At 42.7% G+C, this 17,383-nt stretch overlaps 1 protein-coding gene across 1 annotated transcript in view; it reads right to left on the reverse strand.

Moving 5' to 3' along the window:
* Nucleotides 1-7,004, reverse strand: part of CRADD (CASP2 and RIPK1 domain containing adaptor with death domain) — a 192,950-nt gene extending 185,946 nt beyond the window's left edge. The window contains exons 1-2 of the mRNA XM_010839697.1: nucleotides 6,868-7,004; nucleotides 5,356-5,659 (exon numbers count right to left, since the gene is read on the reverse strand). Of these exons, the coding sequence (XP_010837999.1) occupies nucleotides 5,356-5,659; nucleotides 6,868-6,990 (427 nt within the window). The 5' untranslated portion in view covers nucleotides 6,991-7,004. The remainder of the gene's footprint in view (nucleotides 1-5,355; nucleotides 5,660-6,867) is intronic.
* Between the last annotated feature and the right edge of the window lie 10,379 nt (nucleotides 7,005-17,383).

Genomic DNA, 17,383 nt, shown 5'->3' on the forward strand with positions numbered 1-17,383 from the left:
ACGTAACAGAAATACTTGTACCAAATGGAGGTTTTCCTTTGGATTAAAACAGGATTAATTCCATGTCCACATATCACCTGAAATCATTTTAAGAACCACCCAAGATCACGGCTGTGCACACATCTCACATTCTGGGAAGCACAACAAACAGCCGTGACTGGGCCTTAGCAACCAGCCACGGGACGCAGCATCTCTCCGAAAGGAAGGCTATTCCCCCAGAAAGTTCTGGGCTCTAGCCATGTTGTCACTGGGGCTCCCACTTGAGTTCCTTTGCACTTGTAGTCCCCTCTATCTGAAAGCTTTTCTTCCAGGCATCCACTCTGTTGAAGAATTCAGGTGTCTGCTGAATGTCCTCCCATCAAAGCAGCTTCCTCTGACCACCCCATTTACTGTGGAAAGCCTCTCCTCACCACCCCGCATGCTGTTCTTCTTCAAAGCACTCTCAACCTGATGCATTCTTCATTCACTTGCTTGTTGTCTGTCCCCATGAGACTACAGAATAGTAGGAGTCCAGAAGAGCGGGGGCTTTGTTTACTACAGTACCCCAGCACCCAATGTCTGGCACATGGTCAGGACGAATATTTGCCAAATGAATGAATGGATCTTCTCAGTTGATCTGGAGAGCCTTATTAACTAGGGCCTGGCACTTACTTAGTCCTCAAGAGGTATATGATAACTGTGCTGGAGACACACAGAAACTCAGGCTCACCATAGACTCTGCCTTTAGCACGAGGAGGGGTCTTGCTCTGAATGCTGACACAGCACACCCTCTCTAGGACACAGGATGCCACAGAGTGAAGTCTACTCAGCCACAGAGGAAGGGTCTGAACAGACCATGAGTCTGATGAACTAAGATCAACCCTGAATTTACCACACCCAGGTTGTGGTTTAGTCGCTAAGTCAGTCATGTTTGACTCTTGCAACCCCATGGACTGCAGCCACCAGGTTCCTCTATCCATGGGATTTTCCAGGCAAGAATACTGGAGTGGGTTGTCATTTCCTTCTCCAGGGGATCTTCCTGACCCAAGAATTGAACCAGGGTGTTCTGCATTGCAGGCAGATTCCTGCATTGCAGGCGATTCTTTACTAAATGAGCTATGAGGGAAGCCCCAGAGTAGGTATGAATTCATGGTATAATTCAAAAATCCCACCCTGGAAATCTCTCTAATAAACCTATTACAATACCTACAGTTTTTGGTTTTTTTTTTTTCCCCTTTATTGCTCAGTAACTTCAGGTGTATCCAAGTATACATCTGACAGCCTCAGTATATCCCTAAACGGTGGCTGGTGCAGTTCTGCGTGGTCACACAAGGCCAGCTCCAAAAGGGACAGGCTGAGTCCTGGAGACTCTGGGGTAGAGGGGAAACAAGCCAGCCCTACATCCTGCTCTGGTGAGGGCAGCCACACGGTCCAGGGCAAGGGTCCATGGCGAGAACCAGCTCAGGCAAAGTTACAACAAATGTCAGCCCCAGGACAGCTACTCCAGCAGGCATCCGATGCTAACACAGGAGGCGATCAGCTGCATTCCAAGGTATCCGTGCTTCATCCTTGCTGGTGGCTAAGAGACTATAAAAGCAGAAATTTAGCCCAATGAGGAAGGAAGGGAAAAAAAAAAAATCTTGAGCCTAAAAAGGACTGGAATTAAAAGAAGAGTTGCCAGGCTGACTGTTCAGTGGGAATCACGGCGGAGACCCACTCCTACAGCCGGGGCCAACATGGTAAAACAGAGAGTCCTTGGGCCCAGAAGTCTCTACCATCATGACTTAAGGCTAAGTCCTACCAGCTGGTGAGACCAGGCTGCTGACAAACCTCCTTTCCAGATCCGGATTAGCTCGGGCACCCACATGAGCTTGTCAGCCTAGACAGGGGCCCATGAGTAGTGGGCAGCCAGGCACGCAAGCACATGCACGTTTACCCCGATTCAGCACCGTCCTCACCCTCTCAGTGACTTGCCAGGAGCCGGGAGGATTTCCAGCTGATCTAGTGTCTAGTGTGTGACCTTGGCCAGTAAGGGACACACTGAAGCGTCCCTTCCATGGTGCCAAAATGGATTAAGTCATTTTATCACCAGAATTCCTCTTTTAAAACATAAAAGTCTTTATAAGGTGAGAAAAACAAGAAGTCAATTATCCATTAACGTGCTGGGCTTTTTTAAAAATATACAACAAAAATAGGGATACCCGTTATCTAGGCATATTTGGAGACAATCAAAGATTTAAAGTATTTTCTTTGGTGTTTGCTTTTTTGTTTTTATGTTTTGGGATTTCCTGGAGGCACAGTTTAGAAGAACAGAGAGGATCAAGCTACAACTTAAGTCTTTTCTAAAAAATGACACCCAGAAAATAAATTAAAAGCAACTAACTGGAATTAATCACCAAATATGGCCTTTGAGGTAGCTCAAAGTTTACAAGTGAAACACAAAAATTAACCAGACAAACAAAAGGAAAACCAAGAACCAAACAAGAAGACCAAAACAAGAAAACTTTTTATAAAATAAAATCAGTTCATGCAGGTCAATCAGGATTGACCTCTTGGCCAAAGAGAAAGCCATTCCTCCCCATTTGTTTTCAAAGCCTCCCAAGAGGAGACCACCAAGCCTACACAAACTAATAATTGCAACCAAAATGAGTAAGAAGTCAGAAGAGGTTCACGTCTACACACACGTATATATAAGCACCACATTTTCCTACATTCCAATTCCTCAAAATTCAAACATGCCTTTTAAAAAATTTAAACGGACTATTTAAAAGCTTATTAAAATTACTCCATTACAACTCCGAAGAAGCACAGGGATCCTGGGAAATAGGCCTCTGGGTCCATTTGCAAGTTTTATAGGGACATTAAACTGAAGGCATTTCAAGTCTAGTACTCTTCATACAATGTTTTTAAATAGGTTTCCAATTCAGTCCTAATTTAATTTTATAATTAAAATACTGCCATCAAATTAATTGATCTAAAAACTTAAGGTTTAAGGTCTCAAATAAAGAATCTGTTAACTAACAACTTCTTTAAAGTGTATCATTTCCTCTATGCCTTACATACATAGATAGTGCTGAAACTTACGGTGCAGTGAATTTTCCATAACATATGTTGATTTTAAAAGTGATTTTTATAAGATGGAAAATTACAAAGTGAAGAATGGAATGATAAACTCGAAATTTGGGGTTTATCAGTGAGTGGAGGCTAGGGATGAGCTAAGATTGGGAGGACGCCCAGGGGCCCTCAAAGGCCATGCAATAATTTTTTCAACTAAGTGACAGGGAAATGGGTGTTCACTTTATCACTATTCTTCATACTTGATTATATTTTGTCATCTTACTTAAAAATATTCAATAATTATAAAAAACTATTTAAAAAGTGAGTTTGTGTAATTGCCACTGTGGGAGGTACACAGAGCATCACATAAATCAAACTCTCTCTTCGGGATGTTTTTTCAATAGCACTGTTACTCAACAAGAAGTACAACAACGAAGAGGACTTCACTTGTGCAGCAACCAACCTACTGTTCCATTTGACCACTTCCACAGAATTAACAAATTAATGTTATTTTTCCAAACTTCAATTTTTTCCCCCCTCTAATGATTCATACTGCTCACTTAAAAACCTTTTTTTCTTCAACATCTCTGTTAACTTTCACATTAGTAAAAACATAATTTCAATTTTTATTGTTCTTTGAATGAACTGCAAGAAATGAAAATGGGGTCATACCTCTTTAAACAACATACAAAAGTACTATTTACAACACCCACAATGATTATGAAATTAAATATTTTGGTAGTAATAAGCTTTCAGTTTGTCTGTTTTGTTGTTTCCAATTATGTATTGCCAAGAGGAACCTCTAAGTCAAATATCATGTAACATGGACTCCCTAATGTTTCTTTTACCATTTCCCCACTTCTTCGTTATTTATTCTGCTTTCAATCAAGTGGTAGAAACATCTTAGCTACTTCAGTTTGGCTTTGTTCACACACCTGGAGTATTTTATTTTGTAAGGATAATCCAATTTGCAAACTGAAATATTCAGTTCAATTGAATGAAATGAAAATATTTTTGCTTTTTCCACAGGGGTTTTACAAGGCCTTCCTAAGTCAACCAGTTATCTCATACAGATCAAATATTCAGACATACGCCATTAATAAAAACAGAAGAATTAATCAGTATTATTTAAAATCATTCAAAATATGAGGACCATGGGACAAAAATAACAAAGTGAAGTGAAAGTTGCTCAGTCGTGTCCAACTCTTTGTGACCCCATGGACTAATACAGTCCATGGAATTCTCCAGGCCAGAATACTGGAGTGGGTAGCCTTTCCCTTCTCCAAGAATTTTTCCCAACCTGGGGATTGAACCCAGGTCTCCCGCATTGCAGGCAGATTCTTTACCAGCTAAGCCACAAGTGGTCTTTTTATTCCTGGTATTTTTTTTTTTTTTTTACCAGTTATATTGGTGTTTAAAAAACAGCAACAACAAACTCTGGGGACCCCTAAGTTGGAGTAGTTCTAACTATCATTGCTGTAAAAACCTTAGCTTTCTTTTTTCCTTCTTTTTTTTTTTTTTGCCAGTTTAGTTCTCTGCTCCTCAGTCTCTGCAGAAAGGAGAAGACAGGGAGGTGTCAAGCATGAACAAGTGTTTCCTATCACATCTTCTTCCTGCTACAAGCCAGGCTGATAGCACCAGGACTGTTTCTCTTTTCCATAGCTTCCAACTTTCCTTAAAATCAAAATGAGACACGTACTGCCCACCCCAAAAAACTGCTGTCCTTATAAAATTAAATACTCTGGGTGTTTGAACAAAGTCAAACTAAAAAGGATGCCTTTAAATCAATAGCCTTTAAAAACAAACTAAGCCAGCCTTCCACATAATTCTCGTTGGCCATGCAGGACAGGGAACAGGTGCAGGCGTGCCTTCCTGGAGGCGGTCTCCTTCAGGGGTCTGACCTTTTCCAGCCAGCCGCTCTGGCACCCCGCGAATCAGTTATCAAGAAGCCGAAAGCCTGCTTTCCCATCTACACTTTCTAAATGGCTCCCGATGCCAAGGACTAAGATATGACCTGGCTCTCACATGAGAGCATGCCTCCCAAGTGACCTGCCAACTTTCCCTGGAAGTATTTCTAAATGTATCCTCTGAGTTTCCTCCTCCCCCTCTCCATCATGGGCCATTCCTCCATCCTTCCCTGCACTTCATAATTCCATCTCCTCGTCTGGTCCCTCCAACAGCCTGTGCCTTCAGACCAAACTCTTTACCCACTTTCAGGATCCACCGACCTCCACCCAGACTAAAATCACAACTTCAAATCCAAAGGGCATAGTTCCAACAATTTTGGAGCTGGCCTGGAGTGAACTTTTTGAGGCCTACCTGCAGGCAGTTCAACTATGGCTTCTTCTCTTGCCTTCTCCAGCTTCTCCCTTACCCAAGGGAATTCCTGCAGGGAATCTAGGAATGCATCGAAGGCTTTAGGACCTCTGGAAGGTAGGATATCCAGCAGTAGCATTGTTTTCCGGAGGCCTGTGGCTTGAGCTTTAATTTCTTGAACGTGGCTTTCTGTCAAGACCCCTTCCTGATAAAGATACTGGAGGACTAGCCCCTCCACCAGTACCTCTGCACCCAACTCCAGGCGAAGGGAGCGAAGCACTTGCTTGTCTCTAGCTTCCATTTCCCCCTGGTAAGAGACAAAATGGTAACTCAGATCACAGGAAGTCTGATGAGCCCCTAAAGATAGTGTCTTACAATGCAAGCTCCTTAAGGTCATGGACATCTTTGAACCCTAGCAAAGCACCAGGCCACAGTGGCTGTTAAGCCTAGTAATATTAATTTTGAATGGTTCAGAACATGACGAACAGCACTGAACATGAATCCTCTTCTCTGTTTTTCTTTTCTACACAAGGGGAACCTAGCTCCATTCCTTGTTCTATAGAGAGATTTGGGGGAAAGTGGATCAGAGACCCTGCTTAAAAAGCAACTTTTATCTAAAGATTACAGAGGAGCATTTCATTCTAAAAAACTTGGGAAGAAATAGTGCTTTTAACATTGACGTCATCAGAGATACCCACCACTGCAGAAACGGCCTAGGTGCACGCAAGTGCCCTTTAGACCGTGTGCTTTTGCAGAACCTGAACAACAATGGGAGTGGGGCCAGAAACCGGCAGGTACCAGTGAGTTTAAGGGTCATTTTCCCTAAGAGAAAAGGCCTATACACGACTGCCTTCAAAGAAAACATGAAGCGTTCATGCCCTGTCTATGGCATACATCTTACATCTACAATGTCTGGAAGAATTCCGAATCTCCATCACAACACTGTCATGGCCACACATGTATGGGACACTTAATGTCGTGGGGGTTTTTCCTTTAAAAGACTAAAAATAAAACAATCCACACGCCATTGAAGGCTTGTGTCCAAGACCACAGCATCAGTGAGGAGAGCAATGGCTAGGAGAGTAAGTGGCGGGGAGGGGCCGCGACGGCGGCAGGTGGGGCCTCATGACACACAGAAAGTACAAGCACAGCGGGCGACCCTGAGAGGCGGCAGGTGAGCAGAGGGGTGTGCACTTTGGCGGCCCCCGCCCTTGTGGAACTTCTTTTCATTCCCTTCCTCATCAGCTGAAGCTCTGTGGTATTAGGAACGGGAAGAACTACGAAAGATTTTCGGGAAACCTGACCCGCTAAAAAAAGGGTGCTGGGAATGACTGCAGAGCGGACCGAAGGGAGAGCGGCCCAGGTATCCCCCCACCGCCACCCCAACCCGGCCGGCTCCGAAACGCCGCGAGGAAGTTAGCGAGCGTGGGAGCCGCACAGGGACCAGGCCGCAGACGCCACGGCGCGGGGTCCTTAAGAAAGATGGATAGGGGGATGCCAGTTCCTGTTACTTACGTCTGCAAACACGTATCTTAAGGGAAAAAAAAAAAAACTGCAACCGGAATCCAAACTGTCAGGGAACCTGTACCATAAGCACCATCTTTGTTGAAGGCAAAGAACCTCTGAACAGGAAGTCATGACTCCATCTTTGTTAAGGGCAAGCACAGGAAGTACTGTGGTCATCTTTATTGGTGGCCAGGATGAAGCCTTTTCTGCCATGTTTGCTATGGGTAAATAAAATAACCACCTGGAGGTGGAAAATAGCATCATTTAGGGAGAAGGCAATGGCAACCCACTCCAGTACTCTCGCCTGGAATATCCCATGGATGAAGGAGCCTGGTAGGCTGCAGCCCATGGGGTCGCTAAGAGTCAGACATGACTGAGCGACTTAACTTTCACTTTTCCTTTCATGCATTGGAGAAGGAAATGGCAACCCACTCCAGTGTTCTTGCCTGGAGAATCCCAGGGGGAGCCTGGTGGGCTGCCGTCTATGAGGTCACACAGAGTCGGACACGACTGAAGTGACTTAGTAGCAGCAGGGGGTTATCTAAGGAAAGGAGTAATTGGATAATTGCATTTTAACGCATTATCTCCACCTGGGTCTTGCACTCAATTGACAGATGGTTGGGCCTCAAGAGTCATCTTATCAGGGAGGCCTTCCAAGACCACTGTTACTCAAAGCAGCAGTTTCGACCACCAAACTGTTTAAAATTCCAATATTCACCTCCTCATCCCCTTAGTTCCAGCTTTGTTTTTATCTGGAGTATGTGTCATTATCTTACTAAAACTTTTACTTAATCATTTATTCCCCACCCAACATTAGATAATTCCTTTATATCACAGGGGTACTCCCCACAAAGAGTGACAAGTCAGTCAGGATTCAGTTACAAACTAGCTATTCTGCAAAGAAAGGGGTTTGTCATGAGGAATTGGGGACAATTAGGGGCTTCCCTGGTGGCTCAGAGGTTAAAGTGTCTGCCTCCAATGTGGGACACCCAGGTTCGATCCCTGGGTCGGGAAGATCCCCTGGAGAAGGAAATGGTAACCCACTCCAGTATTCTTGCCTGGGGAATCCCATGGACGGAGAAGCCTGGTAGGCTACAGTCCACGGGGTTGCAAAGAGTCGGACAGGACTGAGCAACTTCACTCATTCACTCACTGTCATTAGAAGGACTTCCCTGAAGCTCAAATGGTAAAGAATCTGCCTGCAATGCAGGAGACCAGGGTTTGATCCCTGGGTCAGGAAAATCCTCTGGAGAAGGGAATGGCAATCCACTCCAGTATTCTTGCCTGGAGAATTCCATGGACAGAGAAGCCTTGTGGTCTACAGATTGTGGGGTCACAAGTCAGGCATAACTGAGTGACTGTCATTAATAGGGGCTTCCCTGGTGGCACTGGTGGTAAAGAACTCACCTGCCAAATGCAGGAGAGGTAAGAGACAGTTTCCATCCCTGGGTCGGGAAGATCCCCCAGAGATGGGCATGGCAACCCACTCCAGCATTCTTATTTGGAGAATGCCATGGACAGAGGAGCCTGGCAGGCTAGAGTCCATAGGGTCGCAAAAAGTCTGACAGGACTGAAGTGTCTTAGCATGCACACATGCACACACAATCATCAGAAAGGCTAGAGAGGGTCTTGACATCTAAGATTGACTCCCTAAACAATACTGCCAAAACTGTAACGTGGAGTTTACAAGTCAATCAGTCCTGTAATGAGAAAGGCAAGAAACCCCTACTCCAGAGTCCTACCCTCTTCTCAACACTGATAGAGCAAGTGACTGACCATCAATGGAAATGTCAACCTCCCTCCTCAAAACATTCTAATTTTTGTAACCAGTTTAGAGTATTACTATACCATTTTACTATGCCAGTGACAATACTTTTACATCCAGTGGCAAGTGTTATTATTATAATTAGCATTTTACATATGTGAGGACTATGGAATCAAAGTGGTCAAGTGTCTTAACCAAAATTTCACAGCTAGCAAAACCTGAATTCTAACAAGGCCCTTCTGATATTACTCTCTTTCCAGTACACAGTACACTACACACCCCTGCATGGTGAAGAGTATACTGTTCTAATGACAACCAAAATATTAGAAGTCATTCTGGTGCCACCTCCTACTCTTGATACTCTTGAGTTCCAGGTACCCTCTTTACTCTCCCCTCTTCTTTCACTCTGGAATTGCTGTCCTTTCCTGGGGTGTGTTAACTTTATTCTCCGTGTTCATCCCGTTAAAGTGCAGACCTCTTGTGACAGTGCCAATAGCTGAGGTTATTGACTTTGTGAGGAGGAAAAAATGTATTTTTTCCAACCCTAAACTTTGATAATTTTCAAACATATAGCAAAGTTGAAATAAATAAGATCAAAAACACCCATATGAAAATACCTATTTTAAAAACACTTCTTAATGACTCGTATTTGGAAAGGCTGAGATCTCCTAGGAAACAGAAGGAAACATTGCTGATGACAACTGGAGGAGGTTGGAGGCCAACAATGGCTTCCATGAGAGCTCACAGAAGAGAACAGAGAGACTGCATGAGAAAAGTTAGTGCAGGAGCCGAGGTACATGGAATCTTTATGGTGAACAGTCTGCTGCTGCTGCTGCTGCTGCTAAGTCACTTCAGTCGTATCCGACTCTGTGAGACCCCATAGACGGCAGCCCACCAGGCTCCCCCTGGGATTCTCCAGGCAAGAACACTGGAGTGGGTTACCATTTCCTTCTCCAATGCAGGAAAGTGAAAAGTGAAAGTGAAGTCGCCTGAGAGGTTGGCTATTAAGGGTCTCACCTACATCCATAGGTGAAGTCACTGACCATCAAATTCCCCTTCCAATGGAAAACTGAGGTAAGCATCCATGCTGCCTCCTAAGTGACCAGGCTGGCTCTCTGATTAGGCTAGCTGGCTGCTATTATTAGTCAGCCTGTTGGAGGACCACCATACCCAAGCATACAATGATAGTCTGAGCAGCACAGCAAAGGTTCAGCTTCCCTTTTATAAATATCCAAGGCCAGCAGGAATCAAACACAGATCAGAATCACTATCACAGGTGTTTACTCCTCCATTCCCATCTCGTCCCCAGGGCCACATAGGCTGGAATTGTGCCCCCACAGAGGATTAAGCACCTGTTTCTCAGCGGTAACAAATCTATTTTCAGGAAGGACAGCAATTTTCCTTTTTCTTGGTCCCCTACATGCTTGCTTGTGTCAAGATATACCAATTATGAGTTTGCCAGTGAAAGTCAAAAAGAACAAGTGTCATATTCTTCTGTCTTTCAGTTTGGGCTTTGGTTTGCAAACTCCAAAACAAAAATCAAAGGAGCTGGATATTTTTGGTTCTTCCTGTTTCATAAATGTGGGTATTAAGCCACGGAGAAAAACAAATTCTTTTCAAGCACACGTGAAACAGTTACAGAAATAGGTCATGAATTAATTCACAAGGAATTAATTTCCATTTTACAATAAAATTGGAAATTTTAACAAAAGTATATCTTCTTTTGTTACATTTATAACTTTTTTATAACTGTTTTAAGGGTTTAACAATTGTTTATAATTGTTATAACTGTTATAATTGTTACAATTATAACATTTATAACTGTTATATTATAAATGTAAGTATAAACCATTTTTGTCAGTTATACCTCAGTAAAGCTAGAGACAAAAAAAAATCACACACTTCTAACCAACAGAGTATAAAAAGAAAGAAAAAAAAATTGTATATCAGAAAAACCAGGTATATACCCGCTAAACTAGGTGATCAGGTGAACATCAGAAATGTCTTCTTGAAAAAACAAAAACTCTACTTTAAAAATATACATGCATCTTAATATTCATGGCAGCACTATCTACAATAGCCAAGACCTAGAAGAAACCCAAGTGTCCCTCAACTGATGAATGGATAAAGACGATGTAGTATAAACACACACACACACACTGGAATACTACTCGGCCATAAAAAAGATAGCAAAGGACTTGCCCATCATCAGGAAGATATGAGGACTTCTAGACTAAATTCTTTTTTTTTTTTTTAATTTTTCAGCACTTTATTTATTTTTTTTTGATAAATTTAACGCCTTTTATTGCCATTCCTCATTTTACTGTGCTTTGCTTTAGTGAACTTTATAGATACATGTTTTTGTTTTTTTTTTCCTTGTTAATTTTCTGTTTAGTTGATCTATCCATAAGTGTGAGTGGGGTATTAAAGTCTCCCACTATTATTGTGTTATTGTTAATTTCTCCTTTCATACTTGTTAGGATTTGTCTTACATACTGTGGTGCTCCCATGTTGGGTGGATATATATTTATAATTGTTATATCTTCTTCTTGGATTGATCCTTTAATCATTATGTAGTGACCTTCTTTGTCTCTTTTCACAGCCTTTGTTTTAAAGTCTAATTTATCTGATACGAGTATTGTGACTCCTGTCTTTCTTTTGGTCCCAATTTGCATGGAAAATCTTTTTCCAGCCCTTCACTTTCAGTCTGTATGTGTCCCCTGTTTTGAGGTGGGTCTCTTGTAGACAACATATGTAGGGGTCTTGTTTTTGTATCCATTCAGCCAGTCTTTGTCTTTTGGTTGGGGCATTCAACCCATTTACGTTTAAGGTAATTACTGATAAGTATGATCCCGTTGCCATTTACTTTATTGTTTTGGGTTCGAGTTTATACACCATTTTTGTGTTTCCTGTCTAGAGAATATCCTTTAGTATTTGTTGGAGAGCTGGTTTGGTGGTGCAGAATTCTCTCAGCTTTTGCTTGTCTGAAAAGCTTTTGATTTCTCCTTCATACTTGAATGAGATCCTTGCTGGATACAATAATCTGGGCTGTAGGTTATTTTCTTTCATCATTTTAAGTATGTCTTGCCATTCCCTCCTGGCTTGAAGAGTATCTATTGAAAGATCAGCTGTTATCCTTATGGGAATTCCCTTGTGTGTTATTTGTTGTTTTTCCCTTGCTGCTTTTAATATTTGTTCTTTGTGTTTGATCTTTGTTAATTTGATTAATATGTGTCTTGGGGTGTTTCTCCTTGGGTTTATCCTGTTTGGGACTCTCTGGGTTTCTTGGACTTGGGTGATTATTTCCTTCCCCATTTTAGGGAAGTTTTCAACTATTATCTCCTCAAGTATTTTCTCATGGTCTTTCTTTTTGTCTTCTTCTTCTGGAACCCCTATGATTCGAATGTTGTAGCGTTTAATATTGTCCTGGAGGTCTCTGAGATTGTCCTCATTTCTTTTAATTCGTTTTTCTTTTATCCTCTCTGATTCATTTATTTCTATCATTCTATCTTCTAATTCACTAATCCTATCTTCTGCCTCTGTTATTCTACTATTTGTTGCCTCCAGAGTGTTTTTAATTTCATTTATTGCATTATTCATTATATATTGACTCTTTTTTATTTCTTCTAGGTCCTTGTTAAACCTTTCTTGCATCTTCTCAATCCTTGTCTCCAGGCTATTTATCTGTGATTCCATTTTAATTTCAAGATTTTGGATCAATTTCACTATCATTATTTGGAATTCTTTATCAGGTAGATTCCCTATCTCTTCCTCTTTTATTTGGTTTGGTGGGCATTTATCCTGTTGCTTTATCTGCTGGGTATTCCTCTGTCTCTTCATCTTGTTTAAATTGCTGAGTTTGGGAGTCCTTTCTGTATTCTGGCAGTTTGTGGAGTTCTCTTTATTGTGGCGTGTCCTCGCTGTGTGTGGGTATGTAGAGGTGGCTTGTCAAGGTTTCCTGGTTAGGGAAGCTTGTGTCGGTGTTCTGGTGGGTGGAGCTGTATTTCTTCTCTTTGTTCAGTCGCGCTATGGGGAGGGAGGGAGGGATGCTGCAAACAAATGACACTGGCGTGCGCTCGCAGTGCCTCAGCCACACTGGGTCTGCCCCCGCTCACGGCGCGCGTAGCCTCCCTGCCCACAGTGCTCAGGCTCTAGGTTGTTCCGCCGGGAACAATCCGAGGCTGGCCCTGGGTTGCATGCACCTCCCAGGTCCAGGCCGCTCAGGTTCAGGCACTCGGGTAGTCCTCAGAGGCGCAGACTCAGTTGGGGCTGTGTTTTGTGCTCTTCCCAGGTCCGAGCAGCTCAGGTGATGAGGTGTTTGGCGAGCGCCAATGCTGCGACTTATTGCCTCCCCGCCACTTGGTTATCTGGGTGTAAAACCGGCGCACCTTCTCAGGCAGATGTTGACCGTCCAGACCCCCAATAAGTTTTAATTAGCAAAGAAGCCAGTTTTATAGATAATGTCTCTCTGGGGCTGCGATTGCCCCCTTCCGGCTCTGGCTGCCTGTCACCGGAGGGGGAAGGTTTGCAGCCGGCTACCTCTGTTTAGTCCTTTGTTCCGTGCGCGGGGTGGCGGTGTCTTAGGTTAGGGCTGGCTTTTCGCATGGTAGATATCCCACAGTCTGGTTTGCTAGCCCAAATTATTTCGCTCAGATAGTGCTCAGGGTATTCAGGCCAGATTCTTACTCTCAGCGATGCAGCCCGCGCCGCGCCTCCCTGCCCAGCCCCCGCTTGCTAATGGCGGATGCAGGGGTCTGCGCTGCTTCTCCGCTGGGGGAGTTACTGTAGGGCTCGCAATCTGCGAGTTTTAATTGTTTATTTATTTTTTCTCCCTGTTATGTTGTCCTCTGTGCTTCCAAAGCTCGGCACGGATTCGGCAGTGAGAAGGTTTCCTGGTGTTTGGAAACTTCTCTCTTTTTAAGACTCCCTTCCCGGGACGGAACTCCGTCCCTCCCTCTTTTGTCTCTTTTATTGTCTTTAATATTTTTTCCTACCTCCTTTCGAGGAGTTGGGTTGCTTTTCTGGGTGCCTGATGTCCTCTGCTGGCATTCAGAAGTTGTTTTGTGGAATTTACTCGACGTTTAAATGCTCTTTTGATGAAGTTGTGGGGGAGAAAGTGTTTTCCCCATCCTACTCCTCCGCCATCTTGGCGCCTTCCCCTAGACTAAATTCTTTTTCTCATTTCTTTATTATTTCCTTGATGTGCAAGTAGAATCCCAGGTAGCCTCCCTTCCCTATACCACAAAATGATAAAAACAGAATTTGCAAAGGAAATATTGGTATCTATGCCTATAACTGAAATTCCTAAAACTACCCTTGGAATACACAGCCGCACTATCCCCTCTGCCTGTGTAACTCTTAATAAAGGTATTATTATGTAGATAATATTACCTGAATCATGTGCACTAGTTAATTATTCTTTTATTAAATTATGAATTCTAATGATTCCTTCAGTTCTCTGATACCTCATGGTTGGATGGCATCACCAACTCAATGGACATGAATTTGAGCAAGCTCTGGGAGTTGGTGATGGACAGGGAGGCCTGAAGTGCTGTGGTCCATGGGGTGGCAAAGAGTGGGACATGACTTGAGTGACTGAACTGAACTGAAATATTGCTTATTTTAAAAATCCTAGGATTGTTCCCAGTACTCTTGCCTGGAAAATCCCATGGATGGAGGAGCCTGGTGGGCTGCAGTCCATGGGGTCGCGAAGAGTCGGACACAACTGAGCGACTTCACTTTCACTTTTCACTTTCATGCATTGAAGAAGGAAATGGCAACCCACTCCAGTGTTCTTGCCTGGAGAATCCCAGGGACGGGGGAGCCTGGTGGGCTACCATCTCAGGGGTCACACAGAGTCAGACACAACTGAAGCGACTTAGCAGCAGCAGCAGCAGCAGAAGGATTGTTCACAAAAACCTAAATTACAAACTTTTATGAGAGTCAATGGACTTCCCTGGTGGTTCAATGGTTAAGAATCTGCCTGCCCACCTCCTAGAGTAATGGAAATAAAAACAAAAATAAGTAAATGGGACATAATTAAACTTAAAATCTTTTGCACAGCAAAGAAAACAATAAACAAGATTAAAAGACAATCCTCAGAATGGGAGAAAATAATTGCAAACAAAACAACTGACAAAGGATTAATCTCTGAAATATATAAGCAGCTCACACAGCTCACTATCAGAAAAACAAACAGCCGAATCAAAAAAATGGGCAGAAGACCTAAACAGACATTTCTCCAAAGAGACACACAGATAGATGGCCAATATACAATGAAAATATGCTCAACATCACTAATTATTAGAGAAATGCAAATCAAACCTACAATGAGGTATCACCTCACACCAGTCAGAATGGCCATCATCAAAAAATCTACAAACAATAAATGCTGGAGAGGATGTGGAGCAAAGGGAACCTTCCTACACTGTTGGTAGGAATATAAACTGATACAGCCATTATGGAGAACAATATGGAGATTCCTTTAAAAACTAGGAATAAATCTACTATATGCTTAGTCTCTAAATCGAGTGCAACTCTTTGCGACCCCATGGACTGTAGCCCACCAGGCTCCTCTGTTCGTGGGGATTCTCCAGGCAAAAATACTGAAGTGAGTTGCCATGCCCTCCTCCAGGGGATCTTCCCAACCCAGGGATCAAACCCAGGTCTCCCACATTGCAGGTGGATTCTTTGCCATCTGAGCCACCAGGGAAATGACCTGGCAATTCCACTATTGGGCATATACCCTGGAGAAAGTCACAATTCTAAAAGACACATGTACCCCAATGTTCACTGCAGCACTATTTACAATAACCAGGACATGGAAGCAATCTAGATGTCCATCTACAGATGAATGGATAAAGAAGATGTGGCACATATAGACTCAGCCATAAAAAGAATGAAGAACAAATTGAGTCAGTTCCAGTGAGGTGGATGAACCTACAACCTGTTATATAGAGGGAAGTAAGTCAGAAAGAGAAAAATATTATATATTAATACATACATATGGAATCTAGAAAAATGGTATTAATGAACCTATTTTCTTAGAAGGAATGGAGACGCAGATTTAGAGAATGGACTTGGGACCAATAGAGAAAGTAGCATCAACATATATACACTATCGTGTGTAAAATAGATAGCCAATGAGAAGTCACTATATAACACAGGGAGCCCAGCCTGGTGCTCTGTGATGACCTAGGATGTGGGATGGGGAAGGAGACTCAAGAGGGAGGGGAGACAAGTATAATTACAGCTGATTCATGTTGTACAGCAAAAACCAACACAACATTGTAAAGCAAGAATCTACCAACTGATACAGGAAACATGGACCTGATCCCTGGTCCAGGAAGATTCTATATGCCACAAAGCAACTAAACCCATGCTCCACAATGCCACAACTATGGAGCTTGCGTTTTAGAGTCAGCAAACCACAACTGCTAAAACTTCACTCCACAACTACTGAAGCCCACATGCCCTAGAACCTGTGCTCTGCAACAAAGAAGTCACCACAATGAGAAGCTCACACACCACAACTAGAGCATATCCCCTGCACACCACGACTAGAGAATGGGAGAAAATGGTGCAGCAATGAAGACCCGTGCAGCCAAAAAATAAATAAATAAATAAATATAAATATAAAAAAATAAAAGAGCCAAATACATTGTTATCCAAATTACTGCATACTAATTTCATATCTCAACAACATTTCTAGATATCTAAAATGTCATGGTACAAGTTTTTATACTGACTGATAATACCGGGATACTGCAATTTATCAAAATTTGACAGCAATTGGTTTTTACTGAGCATGTGATAAAATCATCTAGGGTATTTAGACTGAAAGAGAGATATGATCTCTGTCTTTTAGAGCTTAGAGTCTAGGTCAGTTCAGTTCAGTCACTCAGTTCTGTTTGACTCTTTGTGACCCCATGGACTGCAGCATGCCAGGCCTCCCTGTCCATCACCAACTCCCGGAGCTTACTCAAACTCATGTCCATTGAGTTGGTGATGCGATCCAACCATCTCATCCTGTATCGTCCCCTTCTCCTCCCACCTTCAATCCTTCCCAGCATCAGGCTCTTTTCAAATGATTCTGTTCTTAGCATCAGATGGCCAAAGTACTGGAGCTTCAGATTCAGCATCAGTCCTTCCAATGAATAGTCAGGACTGATTTTTTTTAGGATGGACTGGTTGGACCTCCTTGCAGTCCAAGGGACTCTCAATAGTCTTCTTCAGCACCACAGTTCAAAAGCATCAATTCTTCAGTGATCAGCTTTCTTTATATTCCAACTCTCACATCCATACATGACTACTGGAAAAACCTTACCTTTGACTAGATGGACCTTTGTTGGCAAAGTAATGTCTCTGCTTTTTAATATGCTGTCTAGGTTGGTCATAACTTTTCTTCCAAGGAACAAGCTTCTTTTAATTTCATGGCTGCAGTCACCATCTGCAGTGATTTTGGAGCCCAAAAAACCAAAATCTGTCACTGTTTCCACTGTTTTCCCATATATTTGCCATGAAGTGATGGGACCGGATGCTATGATCTTAATTTTCTGAGTGTGGAGTTTTAAGCCAACTTCTTCACTTTCATCAAGAAGCTCTTTAATTCTTGTTCACTTTCTGCTATAAGGGTGGTGTCATCTGCATATCTGAGGTTACTGATATTTCTCCAGGCAATCTTGATTCCAGCTTGTGTTTCATTCAGCCCAGCATTTCTCATGATGTACTCTGCATATAAGTTAAATCAGCAGGGTGACA

The sequence above is a fragment of the Bison bison genome, unplaced genomic scaffold (assembly GCF_000754665.1).
Source record: "Bison bison bison isolate TAMUID 2011002044 unplaced genomic scaffold, Bison_UMD1.0 scf7180017864133, whole genome shotgun sequence".
In the NCBI taxonomy this organism is placed as follows: domain Eukaryota; kingdom Metazoa; phylum Chordata; class Mammalia; order Artiodactyla; family Bovidae; genus Bison; species Bison bison.